The 17,811-nt window shown below is 36.7% G+C and overlaps 2 protein-coding genes across 14 annotated transcripts in view; one reads left to right on the top strand and one right to left on the bottom strand.

Moving 5' to 3' along the window:
- The window catches only part of SLC25A40 (solute carrier family 25 member 40), a 20,133-nt gene extending 16,866 nt beyond the window's left edge, over window positions 1–3,267 (bottom strand). For 6 of the 11 annotated variants that reach the window (XM_064678472.1, XM_064678408.1, XM_064678464.1 and 3 more), the window contains exons 1-3: window positions 2,887–3,004; window positions 2,224–2,350; window positions 1,821–1,942 (exon numbers count right to left, since the gene is read on the bottom strand). In XM_064678472.1, the coding sequence (XP_064534542.1) occupies window positions 1,821–1,914 (94 nt within the window). In that variant the 5' untranslated portion in view covers window positions 1,915–1,942; window positions 2,224–2,350; window positions 2,887–3,004. Of the gene's footprint in view, window positions 1–1,820; window positions 1,943–2,223; window positions 2,351–2,886; window positions 3,030–3,177 lie in introns of those variants that run through there. The other 5 variants (XM_064678423.1, XM_064678415.1, XM_064678431.1 and 2 more) reach the window with 5 other exon arrangements.
- On the top strand, window positions 3,159–17,811 carry DBF4 (DBF4-CDC7 kinase regulatory subunit). 3 transcript variants are annotated; one of them, XM_064678349.1, is made up of 12 exons: window positions 3,159–3,275; window positions 4,445–4,620; window positions 6,527–6,721; window positions 7,890–7,940; window positions 8,477–8,546; window positions 8,687–8,763; window positions 10,279–10,309; window positions 10,579–10,624; window positions 12,171–12,302; window positions 14,846–14,960; window positions 15,284–15,408; window positions 16,580–17,811. In XM_064678349.1, the coding sequence occupies exons 1-12, from the start codon at window positions 3,230–3,232 to the stop codon at window positions 17,643–17,645; spliced, it is 2,130 nt and encodes a 709-aa protein (XP_064534419.1). In that variant the 5' UTR covers window positions 3,159–3,229; the 3' UTR covers window positions 17,646–17,811. The 3 variants fall into 3 exon arrangements, with proteins under 3 accessions (XP_064534419.1, XP_064534412.1, XP_064534402.1); XM_064678342.1 differs by having other exon boundaries at window positions 3,160–3,275; window positions 4,442–4,620; window positions 10,582–10,624; XM_064678332.1 differs by having other exon boundaries at window positions 3,160–3,275; window positions 4,442–4,620.

The following is a 17,811-nucleotide window of genomic DNA, read 5'->3' as shown; positions in this document are numbered from 1 at the left end:
CTAATGTACTAACAGTTGTGCAGGCAACAAACATTAGAGAAACACAAAGCTCATCTAAAAACCCTTGTGTCATCTTGTGTGAAATTGCTAAAACTTACTGCATTATGCTCTGCTGCTAAACTTTTATAAGTAGAATACCACAAGGCATATGAGATCAGAGTTTGGACTCCAGCATGTAAAATAGCACAGCATTCTTCATGTGTTTATTCTTTCTCAATAAACACCAACATTCAAAAGAAAAATGTTAAACTCATGAGGTACTTTTCTTTTTTTTTCCATGTAGACAATGTCTAGAAGACTGAGGCTGTTGATAAGTAAAATGAAGGTTCAGTGAACATTTCATTGCTTCCACTCCAGCCCTAACAATTTTTACAGGCTTAGACATGCTGAATTCCACAGTGGCTGGGCAGCTGGGCCACACTCTTATTATATTGACCGAGGGCTCAAATACCTACTCAGTTGACAGAAATGACACAGGACCTACAACCTTACTTACCAAGTGGCAGCTAAAGTCTAAGTCAAACACACCAGCATGTGTCTCACTGAAACATTCCTGTGCACAGGCAATGGAGTTACACCTTAGCTCTCCATTGATGCCTCTCAGTTCACTAACAGGTGGTGAATACTTGGCTCACATTTCAGTATCTAAATGTAGGGATCTCAGTGTTACTGCTGCAGTTCAATTAAGTTGCTTAAAATTTGTCATCCAGTAGCATTTTAGCCACTCACAGATACTTTTGCTCATCTCCAGGAGGCACCTCAGAAAGGAGTAGGTCTCCTTATACCTCTCCTACATCTCTCTTGAATACCAGCAGCTTACACTGTACTAGAATTGTGTGTATGTACCCACAATTGAAATCCATCTTGGGAATACCACAAGTCTGATGTAGCTTTGCTTGGTACTTTACCTAACGTCACAGGACACGTGGTATAAAGACGGAACAAAAAGACTATGAATTTGACAGGTTCCCGGTAAGATACTATTTTGTAAACATTTGGAAATTTGTGGGCGGGGGGTGGGAATTGTGCTTAAAAAATAGCATGTTTCTCTGCAGCTTAATCCACATTAAAAGTCAGAACCAAAGGCTATCTTCAGACTAAAACTAACGGGAATACAAAGTATGAGCTAATTAGCTTGGGGAATTTCAAGAGACAGGAAGTGCTGAATCTAACCAACCAATGACTCCTTAGGTTTGCATGGGGAAGGAGGTCCTCAGTGAGATGACTGAACATGAAGCAGAGAATTAATTTCACCAGCTATCCAGAAGTTTAAAAGAGTAATAAAAAGCTATTATTAAAAGTAATGTTTAGAGAAAAAAACAAAACCAAACAAAACCCTACAATAAAAGGTTTTGACAGTGTAAGACATCACAGCAGCACAAATTCTTACTACTTAAGTGGTAACACGCAAGGGACATCTCACAGGAGCCAGCCTTGCAGGATTTGTGTCTTGTATTGTAAAGTAGACTTTTATTTAATATATATTTTTAAGCAGCAGGAAACATGAAAATTATTTTTTATTGATAATTTTGTTTCTTCTAGACAGAAAGCAATTAATAACTACACCAAGAGCAAAAAAGAAAGAGAAATTAAAAGTTAATAAATATTATTCTTAGTTTCAGAAATGGTTAAAAATTATTAGGGACAGAAAAGATTTCAACTAATCACATTTTTTAAAACACACAAAAAAGAGAACTATCCAAAAACATCCTTGCCGAACATATTAGTGGAAATATATATGCAGACATCATGATAAGTCAAACAGAAGAGTAATCACTTGTAAAGAATCTCTCTGTGGCAAGCTTGATGGTTTGCCTTACCAAGTAATGAAGTAATTATAGCTCCACAACAAGAGGCCATTGCTTGCTGAATAATGGTTGGTTTTTCCAAGTTGCTATCACTCATTTCAGCCATGGCTTTATCCCTGGAGAAGAAAAACCTGCTAAGGAACAGAAAAACATATTGCAAGACTATGCACAAAACTTGCAGAAAAAAAAAATCAAGGGAAAAGATATTTTAAATTTTCATTAATGTGCTATGTATAAGCAGCAATATTAGTTTTCTCCTTGTATAAAAGCATCTCCGGAATTTTTGAGATTAGAGATTTAAGCCATGTTTTGTAAGTGAATTTTCTAAAGACAATAAATTTTTAAAATTGTTCTTACATAAATTCCAACATTCATATGTTTTTGTAAAACACATTAAATCTTTAACATGTATTACCTTTTGCTGCACCAAAGTGTTTAGGAACATGTAAATAATCCACACAGAGAGAAATTCCCAGCCTGCGGCCCATAAACTGTAGCACTGCAGAATAATTCATCCAGCCCTCCTCTTGCTCCCGTCACTCCTGTGAGAAAACCCAGAAAGGTCTCCTGGTTGATCCAGCACTCACAGCCTGCTGGTGGTGACTATACTCTGGTAAGCTACTCATGTAAGAAACAGTGACTAACTAGTATTAATGCTACTATCAAATACTAATTCCTTAAATCCTGCTGTACGGCTGCAAAGGCATGGTCACAACAATTTAGGAACATACAATATCTGCAACTAGTCAGGGCAGAAGAGAATAAAAATAAAAATGTTTCACAATACAAAATCCCCAAATAAAGACATATCTTTCAGAATGCACGTTGTGCGTAAGTGCAGCCCTAGCTTTATTAGCTGTCACTGATCTAAGTTTTTTATCTGCTCTACAGAAACATTATGTCATGTTGTTTTCATCAAGTTTCAAGTGAAAGATAAGAAAGCTGAAGCTGCATAAAACAAGACTTGTCTCTCAGGTGCTAGCAACTGTTAACGAGGGGTATCGGCGAGGAAGAAACTGGCTTTCTTAATGTATTTTTAACTTAGAAGACCACTGCCCAGAGTAGCGCACATACATACCCGTTTATGAGCAGCGCCCGGGCCGTGCTCTCCGCGAAACCAACGCGGTCCCTCAGGTGAGGAGAGGACCGAAGGAGGCTGGTGCTCCTGTCCCGCCTCCCCACCCACGGCCGCCAACCTCCTGTCCCAGGGCCTCCCGCCCCAGGGCCTCCTTCTCTCCTTTCCCTCCCTTCCCTCCTTCCTCCCTCCCCTCGCTCCGCCCCGGCCCGGCCGTTGGCGGCGGCGGCGGCGGCTCCGGGCCTGGCGGAGGCGGGAAGGGCGGTGAGGGGGGACCGGGCAGCCCCCGCTGACCTCGCAGGTGGCGACGGCCGCGGGGCAGGGGAGGATGTGACTCAGCGGGAAGATGAAGCCGAGCGCTGCCGAGGCCGCTGACAAAGCAGCTCGTCCCCGTAAGCGGCGGGGTCTGGGGGCGGCCGGGGGGTCTCAGGCCTCTCCCAGCGCCAGCAGGGTCCGTTCAGCCGCGGCCCGGGGCCGGGGCGGTCTTCCCGCCTATGGCTTTGTCGTGGTTTGGGGGGTTAAACGGAAAAGCGTGGCGCTGACTCGTTCTCTTTTACAAGATAATCGTGGGGCAGGGAGGCCATGGGGTGTCTGGGAAATGGCCGGGCCGCTGCCGTGCTAGTCGCCCCCCGGGCGGGTCTTTGCTGGTGTCGGGGGCGTGAGAGGCTCCCTAGGCCCGCGGTGTGAGAGCGCGGCCGCTTTGCGGGAGAGGCTCCTCATTGTTATTGCAGGCCTGCTGAGCCGCTCCGAACTTTTGATCATCCCCGGGAAGTTTAAAATGCGTGCTCCAGTGTTAGTAGTGTTTAACGTGTTAATTTTTGAACTGCCCTGGTCATCTACAGAATTTCGCTTGCACGCCTCCGTATCATCCATTTTTTCCTTTTATATTCTGAATCACTTACACCAGTTTATGCCTCCCCATTTTCCTGTTTCTCTAGGTGTTTTTGTCTTCTAGGTTCTACGACGCTGACTGCTGTTCCTGCCCCACTTAGTGTGTTCATAAACAAAGAATCTTGCAGCACGAGTGCTGGTTTTGCTCCCTCTCCTATCTGAGAGTGTTTCAGGGACAGAAAGAATACTTTACAGAGGGACTGTTTTGCATGTTGGCTTTTTGTGTCCATAGGAGGCCTGCTCACTTCCTTTAGCAGCCCTCATTGTCTTGGTAGCAAATACTTGCCAAACTGGTGAGAAAATTGATAGTATTGTATGGCAACTGAAATTAAAAGTTCATTATAGGATAATATTTTAAGGAGAAACTTTTAAGGGCCATATGAGGTATTTTTATTAACGTTTGGGTTTTGACATGTTTAACATAATAGCTGTTTTTTAAAAGTCCTGTTAAAGTCCAGGCTGGATAGGGCTTTAAGCAACTGGTCTCATGGAAGGTGTCCCTGTCTATGGTGGGGGATTGAAACTAGATGATCTCTAAGGTCCCTTCTAGCCCAAGCCCCATTGTATGATTCTGTGGAAGCTTGCCATGTCCATTGCCATAACTTAGGAGTTTTCCTAAAAAGAAAAAAAAAAAGTTCTGTTTAAATTGCCTTTTTTTTTTTTCCAGCAGATGGAATACAAGCAAAACCAGAAAAGATAAGATCTTCTCTCAAGAATGTGAAAAAAGATATAGGAAAACCAGAGAAACTTAAATATAAGCCACTAACTGGGAAGGTGTTTTACCTCGATATCCCATCAAATGTGATTTCTGAAAAATTAGGAAAGGACCTCAAAGAGCTGGGAGGGGTAAGTTTATAATAGAGACCTGTATGAATGTAGAAGGAAATCTGCACATGTGGAATGTTTCTTTCATGTTCTTTATGTTATTTGTACGTTATAAATAACGTTTGGTGTTATTTTTACTTTATCTGTCAGAGGATTTTATTTTTCTATGTTTGTCTTAATGTTTAATACAAACAATGATCTTAAATTATTCTGTGTTTTTTTGAGAGAAGCTGCTTCACTGATTGTAACAAAAGTGTTTGTTATTAAGGTTTGTATTCAGTTGATAATTCACTTGGCTTAAAATTTTATCTGAGTTTATTAAGTTTCATTGTTTGAGGTGATTTTTTTTCTGCTGCTTCTGACTATATTGACATTTTTACATGTTACAACTAATGTTGTTCAGCTGAACTTGAAAGAAATTAAAGGAAGAGTTTTGCATATGCTTACTGTAAGTCAGTAACTTCACTAAGTACTTTTTGCACAGGATATGTTGATGAGTATTTTTGAATACTCTCATTTAAATAATAAATTTTATAAGCATCTTACTAATTTTTTTTCCTAATTCTCTCTTCTGTATGGAAGAAACTTCGATACAAGCAAGTACAGGATATGATAGTAACCCAAGCAGTGCAGTTGCTTGGTTCACTTTAAAGTTGAATATTTGAATTGATGTAGAGAAAACTTGGCCTTTAGAGAATTCAACACCCTTTAAGCACAGAGGCAGAAGGGATCTGCTTAAATTGCTAGCTATTTTAAATGCTGCTTTAGCAATACTTCTTTGACCTCAGAGGAACACTGAGCAGCTTTATGAAATTGGTGCTTGTAAATCAAGGTGCTGTCTGAAATCACAGGAGTGGTAAGGAATAGCAATAACATGGTTTCAAATTAAATGCATCATTTTACATTTACGTCAAATAAGTGCACCCTGTCTTTTGTCTTTCTGAAAGAGAATTTTAAGAGTTCATATGTGAAAAGTAAGGTTACAAATCACAGACTGGAAAGAAAGTTCTTCTGGCTTATTCTGAGGAGTAAATGCCTCAATCTGAGGTGGTCTAACACCCTCAAGATCAATTACCACATGTTTTGTTGTTACTTTTGTGGAGTGCACTCAAAAGTGCCTCTCAGTATCCTGTAAAAGGTGCATAGAGCAGCATTGAAAGGCACAGTTTCAAGCTTGCTGCCTGTGTGATTTGTGCTTTCCAAGCTGATGACTTGAAGAGAGGAAAATACATTAAGCTACATAAGCTGACAAGAAATAACAAGGCAAATAGCTGATAATCACACAGTAGTTAGCAATGAAAGACTGAAGGAGCAAAATGGAAGAGAACAAGCATAGGGTAACTGCATATTTATATTGCTGAGTATGAGAATATGAATCTACTAAAGACTTTACCTTTTTGAGAAGTGTCATGAATACTATAGGTGTGAAACACGGTAACTCTCCTGAAATTTTAATTTCTCTGCTGGTTCTGAACTCAGTAAATTTATGGCTTCTTGCAGACTAAAATACATTTGCATGCACTTGCCTTTAAGTTTAACTCAACATTTCTGTGTAATTTCTGTTACATAAAATTATGTAGACAGTGGTTTTCCTTGAGTTATTCTGTTATTCCTCAATGCAGTGTTTGAATTTTTCTGTTTGGAAAGTATTACAACTAGATAGTCCAAAAATGATAGTAAATAAAACATTGCAAGGCTCTTTTGTTAAAGATTACAAAATTAAGAAACTGAACTTATAATTTGTGACCGGTAAGATGCTAGTGCAGCTCAATTTTTTCATTTAGAAAATATCTTCTTGTTAATTCAATGTTTTTGTACTTAGTTATTCTAGAAGTTTTGTCACTTTTCTTTTAAGTATGCAATGTAAAATTTGAGGTACTGATCCTATGTCCTGAAATGGTTACTTGTTTTATATCTCTATATTTAGAGGGTGGAGAGTTTCCTTAGTAAGGATATCAACTATCTGGTGACTAATAAAAAGGAGGCAAAATTTGCACGAACTCTTGGCCAGATTTCTCCTGTTCCTAGCCCAGAATCTGCATGTATTGGAGGAAATGGTTCACCTCATCCTAGCAACCGAAAAGATCAACGTGATGGAAGTTCATTTAAGTTGGTAGATACAGTAAGTTTCTTAGTAATAATATTGCAAATTGGGTACAACCCATGGGATATGGTCTTAGAATTTTCCTTCTCTTTAATTTCCTAAAGATGGCAGCAGTTCTTTGAGTGAATAAGGGGTTTTCTTTCAAATATACTTTTCAAGTTATTCAGGCTAACTTGTTAAATTTAGCTAACTCAAACTAATTCAGCAGAGTTTCAGAAACTAATTTTAAAAAGGAGCCTTTTTTGCAAATAAGCAGAGTACACTAAAGGCCGTTCTAAGGTAGTATGTCTGACTTACAGTATTGACATTATTATGTTTGACAGCTGGATCAATGTGGATAGACATGTGATGGCATCCAGTGGTTCCTCTCTCTGTAGAAACACAGCCTAATAAAGTCTGACTGATGTGTTGTTAATGCAGATATCAACAGAAACACTCTTTGATAGTAGTTCAAAGAAATAATTAAAATTGAACATTATGACTACTAAGCTTTTTTGAGCTCTTTCTTAGAGGATCATGTTAATTGCATGTAAATTGTTAATATCTGAATTTATGCAGGTTTATGTGATGTTTCTTACATGGGCAAGTCTTGTGTCCTTTCAAAATACAGTTGAAAGTAATTAGCTGTACTATGTATGTGGTACTTATTCAGAAACATGACTGTGAGTCAGTCTGGAGGCTGGTCTTTGCATTGCATAGGTGAGATTGCCTTATTTTGTAAATAACCTGGATAGGCAAAGGCAGCTCATTAGGAATAAGCGGCATAAAGTACAAAAGGAGGAGCGCTGGTGGTAGAAAACAAGGTGATAAGACAGAGGCTATGATTATATTTTTGACTTAATTTGCACAAGCCCCAGCTGATAAAACCTCATCATCACACCATTTGGTGTGTGTCACTGGCTGCTTATTCCCAGCCTCTGTGCTGTTCCAGCACTAACACTGCTTCAGCCACTCAGTGTTCTGCTTTGGCTGAAGATGATTACTAGTTGGGTTTTTTAGTTGTTTGGTGTTTTGGGGGTTTTTTTCCCCTTAAACTGTATCAACTGTAACCCTGTGAGGAAGATGCACATTACTGAAAAGTTAGCAGTACAGTGAACAAAAGGAGACTCTCATAACTAACCTGTATTTGTTAACAGCAATGTAAATTGTCTCACCTTGCTACAAATGTGTTTCTGTTTTAATGCAGGTGCGTATGAGCAGAGGAAAATCCTTGGTTGAAAAAGCAATCAAAGAACAGGTATAGGAAGTAATGAATTCGTGCTTCAGAAACTTTGGTTTTGCTTTTCTAGAAAACAAGCCATAGTAAGAGTGGTCATAGAGAGAAGTCAGTCTTGGAATTCTCAGGCAGAAGTTGAGGGATTGTCCTAAATAATCTGTCAAATCATGATTTCTGGATGCTTCCTGAAGAATTAAAAGTCTGTGGAGTCTTATGATGAGTGTTAAAATTTGTCAAGATTGCTAGTATAACTAGCTTTTGAGAGGTGCTGATGAAGTTAAGGAAAATATATCAATTCACTGTGTTCAAATCTTACTGTAAAATGTGATAACAGAGAACAGTTTTGGCTTTCTGAAAGTAAATATATTCTTTTGATGGTAAATTACTGTAACAGAGATGGCAAAGTCAGTTGAGAAGAGCAGTAGTCTTTTGACAAGAAGCAAAGCATCTGCATTTTAATCCCAGCTTTCATATTACATGTTGCAATATATTTGTAATTATTTTAAATAATCTACTATTTATTGCTTTAGATTATTAATATAATTTATTGTTTGCAGGATTTAATCCCCTCTGGTAGTATACTGTCCAATGCTTTGAGTTGGGGAGTGAAGATACTTCATATTGATGGTAAATATTTTTGTTAGATGAAGCCTGACTTGAATTTATAACATTCATGTAATTATTCTTTTGTTGAATTCAAAATATTAAAAATTGCAATTACATCAGACATACAAAAAACTGAGTATAGTTCTCCTTCTTTTTACCAGATGTTAAGAATTGTATTGAACAAAAGAAAAGGGAACTCTATCTAATCAAAAGAGCAGACAGTTCTTTTAAAGATGTGGTAAGTGTCTCTTTACTATTTGTGAAAATGCCATTTGTTTCATTAACTGAGAACTGGTGTTTCATTAACTGAGAAAACACCAAAATACTAAATACTGCTTGCTATGAAGCTTGCATATTTTATTTTAAAGAAATATGCAAGCTTCTTGCTCATGTTCAGTTTTTCACAGACCAGTATGTTTTCTGAATTGATTTAAAAACCATCTTCGAAAAATATGAAGTATTAGCTATATATTTCAGAGTTATTAAAACATGACTTCCATAGTAGCATTGATTCCATAATGTGTAGTCCTTTGCTCTTGCAAAGGATATCTAACAATCAGAAGTGCTGAGCTGTCTGAAGTTTCCATTCTACATGCCTCAAAAGTAATAAATAATAAAAAAATTATTGATGTAAATAGCCATTAAGTTGCCTTTTGTAACTTTCCCTGTGGCACAGTGATTAGAAACCCTTTACTTTTAATGAGCTATTCTAAAAATCATAGAATGTTTCCTGGAGAAGCTGTTGCTACAAGGAATCTGCAGCTTTTCCTTTGTAAAGAACTAGCAGAAAGCATCCTCAAGCTATTCTGCCAATGAAGTGCATTTTGCATGTGAATGTCCTGATTTCTCAGGTTTTTAGTGTATGATATAATGAGACATTAAAACTTGGAGTTGCTCTGTAATTTAAATTAAACACCTGAAGTTGTCTAAATGTCTATTCCATGCGTGGGGCTCTGATAAGGAAATGGAACGAAACTACCTAGTGAGTGTTATGTTGGTTTGGAGTGAAATATTGGCTAATTACTGAGGCCACGTAAAATCCTCTGCCAAATCACCAGTGTGTCCATGGATAGCTGGATGGGATTTATTTACAAGTAATATAAAATGAGTTTGTACCTTTACCAGAATCGATTACAACTAGCCATTGATGCTTGAATATAGAATTTACTTTTTTTCTAAAGACAAAATATTCTGTTTAATTTTAATCTTCGTTGCTAAAAACAAAGACTCAACCTTTGTAAATCTATTCAAATGAAAAGGATTGTTTTAATTGGAGAATGTTGCTACATGCAGGTTTTGTTGGCATTTTACAGCTTACATTTGCAGCTTGCAATTAATTAGGATTTATAAAGTGTTGTAAAAATGTTGTCTCTATTTTAAGAATCAACTTGCAACTGTGGCAAGGTATTTTCAGGGAGGAAAGAGTTAATGTATAAATTTACCTTTCTAGGTTTCTTTGTTTAGTTTTGGTTTTAGGAAAAATAAATTGAAGCATCTGAAGGAGAACACTGGTTTTGTTGGGGTTTTGTTTGTTTTTTTTTTCGATGTAGAAATATATATTTCTTTTGGAAACATGTTACCATATTTCTGAATTACTAATAAGCTTAGTTTCCTGCAGAATGCATCATGAGTGTGTATGAAGTCGTGATTAACACAGGGAGACCCTCATAACTTAAATTACCTACAGCTAGATCTTTAAGTGAAGTGCAGAATAATACTCACATGGATTTTATACCTTCTCTTTTTTCAATAGGGAAAGCATATTACTGCTCAAAAGTCAAAAAGTAAGTATTTCAATTATTGTAGAAGTTTCTGGTTTGCCTTGTTTTCTGAATGCTTAAAAATGTACTGCAGTTCTCACGTGGTCGTGTCATGCTATATTCCAATTTATAAGTCCAAGAAAAGTATATAGAAAAACTTTGTGAAAATCAAGAGTGTCAAAACGTGTACATAATGAATTCTAAAATAAAGTCTGCTAATTTATTCAGCTACTGCAATAACTTGCTGAATGAAGAAAAGTATTTCTCTTGATTTCATTTTCTCTCCCCTTGAGCAGGTAGACTGAAGAATCCATTTATCAGGGTGGAAGATACAAGTCGGTAAGTGTTCTCTTCATGCATTCAATAACGTGGTTCTCAAACTGAGTAATTCAGAATTGCTTGATCAAGTGTATCCTTATATCTCAATTTCCTTCAGCTTTCTGACTTTAGATGCCAGGTATACTGTCCTCTTATAACAAAATACAAATGTGTTCAGCTACCAAATAAGATTGAGCAGTAGTTGTATGGTAGGGAATATTTGCAATAGGTAATGGAAGTGGAAAGTTAATGGGTAGCTCCAGTTTTTTTATCATGAGGGTGGGTTCTTTGGGTTACTTTCTGCCAAAAGCCATATGAATGAATGAAAGGGAAACCTGGAAGCTTTGAACCTTTACATCTTTTCTTAGATCTAAATCCTGTAGCTCAAAGTATACTGAATTCCAGTCCTATAGTCCCAACTCAGTAACATTCACCTCCCGCTGAGACCCTTTGGATGAAAGGAAAGGGAAGTTGTTACAGTTAAAATCATTCCTTAAAGTTAGGTTTAACTTCTTGTTCAGTCATTTCTTTTTAAAAGTAAAAATCCCAAGCTATTAATCTGATTAATCTGATTTCATTATCCACAGTAGCATGAAATCTGATACTTTCGGCCTTGAAAATTTTCACTTCTTCCTGGTCTCAGTCAAACCTGGCTGTGTAAGAAAATGCCAGTTTACCAGAAGTTGACAGAACAGTGAATTGTGAAAAAGGTGCAGTTCTGCACAGCATTTTTTTCACCCTTGAGTTCCTAACTAACTTCTGCTTTATGATACTGTTTATAAGTGCCAAATTCTTTGACCTGATGTCTTTGACACTTCCCTGAATTAAAAAAAAAGAGATCTAAACCTGGTTATACACTGAGTTGGTGTAATAGGTATGAGGGCCATGAGGATATGAATTGGATATGAGTGGAATGAATTGGACCAACACAGTTATAAGTAAAAAAAATTGGTATATAAATATATGTGAGTTTAACTTCAGAATGTAATGAGTACTAAACACCTGAAGCACTTTTAAATATTTATATGACATGTTTTTAAATGTTTATGCAACGTAAGTAACAGTTCAGAAGCAGAACAAGATGCTTAGCTATGTTTTCCAGACTTGCTCTTTAATTTTGCCTGGGTAGCCTATAATAGTAATGTGGGGAAAAAAAAATCAGACTGAACTCTGGCATCAGCATTTCAGTTGCATGATTCAGTAAATTAATTCAGTAAAAATTAATGCATTGGATGTTAGGAACTGCTGTAGCTACTTCTCAGGAGAACAAACACACTGTTGTCCAAATTGTTTTTAGGTTTATTGGCTACCCAACTCACAACAATTAATAGGCACAAAAGTCATATACCAGGGAAGGTGCAAGACAGCTATGGAAACTGAAAGAAAGTAGCAAGTTTATAGGAACGGATGAATTACTTATATTAGTATCTTGATCTGCTTAGCATTCTGTGTGTGTCATATGTAAAAGAGAAACACTTTTTCAAGATTTTTGACCTGATGTAATTTGTGCTATGAACATCTTTTTCCATTTCTGATGGTTCTGATGCACTTGGTTTGTCTAATGCAGCCAGTACCGACCGTTTTATCTGCAACTACCCAGTTTTCCATTTCTGAACTACTGTGTTCCGAAGCCATATAGTCCATTTGAAGTGGATAAGAAGTATCCTTCTGGTCAAAAGCAAACTCACTTTAAGCAAAGGTTTGTTGAAAACTTGTTATTGAGGTGTGGGTAGAGGAGAGGGCTGTTCTCTAAATTATTTTGTAAGTAATTGTGTTCTAAAATAATTGCTTATCTAATTTTGTGTTCCATTTAATACTGCTAACCATGTCTCAACTGATGTATTTACTGCACTGTTGGTGTCTGTCTATCTACTCTTTATCCTGTCTTTAGTCCTTTTTTTGGACATACAGATGCATACATCCAAAAATGCGTTCTTCTCTTTTCACTGTGGGTCAGCATAAGATATTTTTTTCCTTTCTGCCACTGGTTTCTTCTTTGTCCTCATCTTGGATGCCATTCAGTAAGTATTTCAGAGGAAGTGGATTTCTTAAGACTTTTGTGTTTGTCCACGTAGTGCTAAAGTAGGCAGTTAAATTTTTTTAAAGCAATGATGTTCAATCATAGTGCATAATCATTGTTGATAAAGAGTGCATATTATTGATAATTTATAGGAATTAGACTGCTGATACTACTTCAACTCTTTAGAGATTAAAAGTGGATGCTAGCTGCCCAGTAGAATTGCAGTTGGTCTTAAAGCAAGTGTTTATGTGATACATTTTGGCGTTCAGGCTCTACTTGAGCACTACAGATGCAGTTAAAACTTCTGGCAAATAAGTTTTATGATTTGAAACTATTTAAGTGTCTTAATTACCTGTTTTTTTGTGTATCAAACTATTGTTTTGAGTTTCTTCTACCTACCACATTTCGTTCACTTCTAAAATTGATTCATGTGAGAGACTAAAGATATTTAGGTGAAAGGTATCTTTGCTATATGTGGAACTTTCTGTATTTAGTAACTTTCTGCTTTTCTGTCCTTGGGGCTGAAGACTTACATGTGATACATGTTTTTTCTTTATAAAATGACTTCACAGTTCTGTCCAGTCTTCACCATTATTATAGCCCTAGAGGTTTTCAGCTTATGTTGCCATGATGTTGGTTTTCTGGGTTTGTTTTTGTTTTTTTTTAACTACAATGAATTTAGCAGTATGAAAAGCAAAAAACATATATTGCAAGGGTTACTGCTGTACTAATAAGGCAGTTTCTGACTGTGTCTCTTGCAAGGGAATTAGAAAGGCCCATTCTTTTCAAAGCATTAAAAAAAACCAAAAAGGCAGTTTCTCCTTATATGAATTAAGGAATATGATGTATTAAAAGTGTCAGGAGTTATATTTGAATGAATATTCCTAATTAATCTTTCAAGTGGGCACAACCAGAGATATTTAGGTGGGAGATTGTTTCAGCAGGTAGATGTGAGGAATGCCAGCTTTGGGAGAGAGCAAGGGGAATGCTTGCTTGTTTCATCTGGGAGGAAAGCTTGTTGAAGCAAAATTGTCAGTTCTACTTCTGCATTGGGTGAGACCTGCAGATATTATTCAGTCTTTAGATGGTGCATTCTGTTGCTTATGTCCTGCTTTGCTGGTTCTCTGTGATTTTTACTGTTTTCAAGAGGGAAGATGTGAAGGCTGGTATAACAATAAAAGCACAAAGTTGGGTGGAGCCTGTTCTGGGGAACCCAAGAAGTGCTGGGGCAGGTGTTAGACCAGTTTAGACTGGTGGATTGAATGCAGTTGTTGAAAGCAGTGTGCCCTTAATGTGCAGAGCAGCACATTGCTATGCTTTATAAGCTAGAGATTGTTCAAGACAGGTTTTTTGATGTAAACTCCTGAGCTTACAGCTATGCAGATACTTGGTAAAGTCTGTCAGGATGATTTTTGGCTAGGCAGGGAGATGGCACTATTCCTTTAAAGTAAAAGGGAAGTAGAGATTGATGACTTTGCTATACTGCTGGTATATCAGCCTTAGGTGGGTTAATAGTGAAATGCAGCAAACAGTAACTCTCCCCAGATGAGGACTCTGAAGGTCATGGAGCAGTTATTGAAAACCTCTTCATGTTTTAATCTCCAGGAAAAACTTGAGGTTCATTTTCTCACATTTCCACTTAGTCTTTACCTAGAAAAACAGGACAAAATGGCATTTGATCAGCATATTCAAAATCTATCTATAACCAACAAATATGACTGTTACTGTTACCAAGGAATAAGAGGTCATCTGTTAGGCCAGGTGATCTTGCTGTGTGTTTTCTAGGCATCAAAAATACTGACAATGGATGTTAAAAGGCTTTTTCTTTTTTTTTCCCTAATTTTGCTTTTATCAGTTATGCACAGAGATTTCAATATGTTCTTTGATTTTTCAAGGAGATTTTTTATTTGTTTAGCAATTTTCCATTGTTTATTCTGAGTCAGTGGTCATAGTACGTACGTACAAACCTGTATGTTTTATGCTTATATACAGTTCCACTGGGTCTGCCTGTCTTGCTGGTTTTGTGGTTTGTTTGTTTTTAAATTTATACATAATTTTTCTTTGTTTTTCCTGTGTTGACTAACATAATGTAAATAGCTTAAGGGGAAATAAAGGTTTGTTTTGGTTTGTGTTTTTTTTAAGTGAATAAGAATGAGCATATTGTGAATGGAAAGTTGAGAGGTCAGTTCCATATTTGAGACTTATTAATATTCTCTTAACAGAAACAAAATAAATAGTGACAAGGACTGTGGAATGCCTGCTCAGCTTCCTCAGAAGGACAAAAAAAAGAGAGGATATTGTGAATGTTGTGGGAAGAAATATGAAGATCTGCAAACAGTATGTGAAATGTCAAGTATATCCTTTGATAGAGTCATATCTCTAAAGTGTGGTATCGACAGAGGTGTCTAACTATTTTTTATTTTAAAATATTTTTCTAATATATCTCCTAAAAAGCAGCCTGTAGGTATTTTTTTTCCCTTGTAGGTTTTAATTCTTGTTTGCTGCTTCTGTGTACGATAGCTGAAGGCACTAGTAGTTCATGTCTTAGAGATACTGGTAATAAATTAATGAGATTTACTTGCTGCTCCATATCATATTGATGACTTGTATATTCATATCTGTAGTATTAAATTTGTTTCATGTTTTTTCTTTAATTGCAGCATCTTGAAAGTGAACGGCACCAAAATTTTGCACAAAGTACACAATATAAAGTTGTCGATGATATAATCTCAAAGTTAGTTTATGAGTTTGTTGCATACAAAGATGATACAACAAAAATAAGAAGGTGAGTTATACATTCTAACTTTTAAAGAGTCTGTGAGTCAAGACACTGAACATAAAGATACTTAATTCTGAAGTTCTGGATCTGAATAGAACAGAGTAAATTCATGTTTTTCAGTCTGAAATAAGTCACGGAAATTTGCCAATGCAGTTGTACCTGACAGATCATTTCTATAATGCAGAAATTAGGGAAAAAAAGAAAATCGGAAGTGGAAATGGCTTCACAGAAAGATGAGACTGAAAGGACTTGTCAGAAGTAGTCCTACCTATCTTTCAGCTTATGTAAAGCAAAATCTATTGTACTTAAATATTGCTGACAGAATGACAGTGATATCTGGACATCTTGCTCTGAATGCTTTCTGTCATTCTTAGTAGCCTAAGAACAGCAAATGTTATCCTCCTCAGTCAATCTGATCCCCTTACCTGTGGAAAAACTTCCTATCTATATTCTATGCCTCCTAACTTCTTTGCTGGACAAAGAAAGCAAATTGTCCTTTGTAGCTCAAGAGCTTGAATGGGTGAGAAAGGCTTGTTTCTTACCTTGGACTGTAGGTATCAGTGTCTTTGTTACTTGAAACAGTAATACAGTTCAAGGTTGCTCTGATTTTTCGCAAATGAGTTAGGAGATAAGAAATAACATTCTCATTTATTTATTAAAAAATGACAAGTATTGAAGAAATAAAGATATTCTTAGTGAAATCAAGTTAAATGCAAATAGAGTCAAACAACTGATAGCCTAATGAAGGCAAGCCTTTATTTCTTTTGTGATTTCAAAATACTCAAAGTGGTTAGACTTGAAATCCTTTCAAGAAAATCAAGTGATAGTTTTATGTATATATATCATAGAATATTTGTGAGTATTTATAGTAATTGCATTATATTAATTAACTTCTGTTCTTAGTGCCTCTGTGAATTGAGGTTTACTGAAATACTAGACTTTTGTGTATTTTTGAAACAATTTTATGTGCCGTAGGAATCAGTAAGAAAACATCAAATTCAAATATAAGGCACTCTGTTTCTGTAGAAATAGCGTGTTGCTACCCTAAATATATCTTTCTCTCAAAAGTAAAAACTGCTTTGTCAGTTCAGTTGCTTTTCTAGAATCAGTTGCGTATGGAGTTGTGATACATGGGGTTTTCTATGTTTGTTAATATATTTAAACAATTTCATTGTAGGACAAAATGTAGCACAGGATGTTTTTCTCCTATTATTGGAAAGATAACTAGACCAGATGAGCTGCAGGAACAATTGAAAAAGCAACGCATTTCTTTGAAAACTTACTCCTGGAAGGATACGGCAATGCAGGTGCTTAAGCTGGATTGCCAGCCTGCAGAAGTACAACCAAATTCTGTGCCCACACCTCCCCCTATTTCTGCATCTGGCTATTCACTTCTTTATTGTCACCCATCACAACCTTCAGAACTGAAAAGTAAGTTCAGAATTAATGATGAAAATATTAAAACTGGTTGCTCCTGTGCTGCAAACTTGAGAGAGACTGTTGAATCATCAAATACCATACAACCGCCCCTTCAGAAAGACAACAAAGCATACACAGAGAACTTGTCTCGAGCTTATGAGCCATTCAGCAAGGAAATACTGGAACCAGAGGGAAATAGGAAGAATTTACAGTGTTTTCAGGAGGGCATGTGTACTTTAGGTTCTCATACTCAAGTTAGAGATTTTAGTGAAAAAGACAAAAACCTAACACAGCCAAAACGAAAATTAAATAATGCAGTGGTTCTACCAGCAAAGCATTTGAAAAAAACAGATGCCAATCCTACGTTTGTCAAGAAACGTCACAATTTATGTGATAACCATCAACAAATGCAGCATAATGTCCTTCTGGAGGCTGAGGTATCTGATGCTGCTATGAATAAAGAACTTAATGCGTTGGCTGCCAGCGCTGCCTGCAGTTCACCATCCGGAAAGCTGCACAGAAAAGTGAAACCTAACTTGGGAAGGAATAAAAGAGAAACCCGGAAACAGAGCATGGACTTAAGTATAAAGTATACAGATGGACTGTCTGTTCCTGAAGAGAAGAGAAGCACTTGTAGCTCACCACTGCAGCCCCTGTTGGAATTATTTCAGACAAGTGAAAGAAACTCAGAATTTGTAGGTTTTTCAGATTACCCTGAGAGCAAAGGTTCAACGAGCATAAATGATACATGTGAAGGGCATAACACAAAGGCTACATGGGCATTATTTTCCTCTTCATCCTCATCCCTGTTTCTTGGATTTTAATGCTGCTTTATTTAATGAATTTTAAATCAACTTGCAAATTTAAGATTCTATTAATGAAGACTTTAATTGCTGTAGTATATGTACAGATTATTTGGTTTTCAAGTTTTTTAATGCAAAAAGTTCTGTATATGTAAATACAAAAAATAAAACTTAAGTTTGGTTTTGG

This window comes from Pseudopipra pipra, chromosome 1, assembly GCF_036250125.1.
Source record: "Pseudopipra pipra isolate bDixPip1 chromosome 1, bDixPip1.hap1, whole genome shotgun sequence".
In the NCBI taxonomy this organism is placed as follows: Eukaryota; Metazoa; Chordata; class Aves; order Passeriformes; family Pipridae; genus Pseudopipra; species Pseudopipra pipra.
The sequence above is the reverse complement of the archived record's forward strand: the minus strand, read 5'-3'. Positions and strand labels throughout refer to the sequence as shown.

What these genes read in the sequence shown, in the direction of transcription:
- DBF4 (XM_064678332.1), top strand. Translation starts at nt 3,230, where the DNA reads ATGAAGCCGAGCGCTGCCGAGGCCGCTGACAAAGCAGCTCGTCCCC. An exon ending in AGGGTGGAAGATACAAGTCG is followed by an intron (nt 10,625 to 12,170) that starts GTAAGTGTTCTC and finishes TGTCTAATGCAG; the next exon opens with CCAGTACCGACCGTTTTATC. An exon ending in GATACAACAAAAATAAGAAG is followed by an intron (nt 15,409 to 16,579) that starts GTGAGTTATACA and finishes ATTTCATTGTAG; the next exon opens with GACAAAATGTAGCACAGGAT.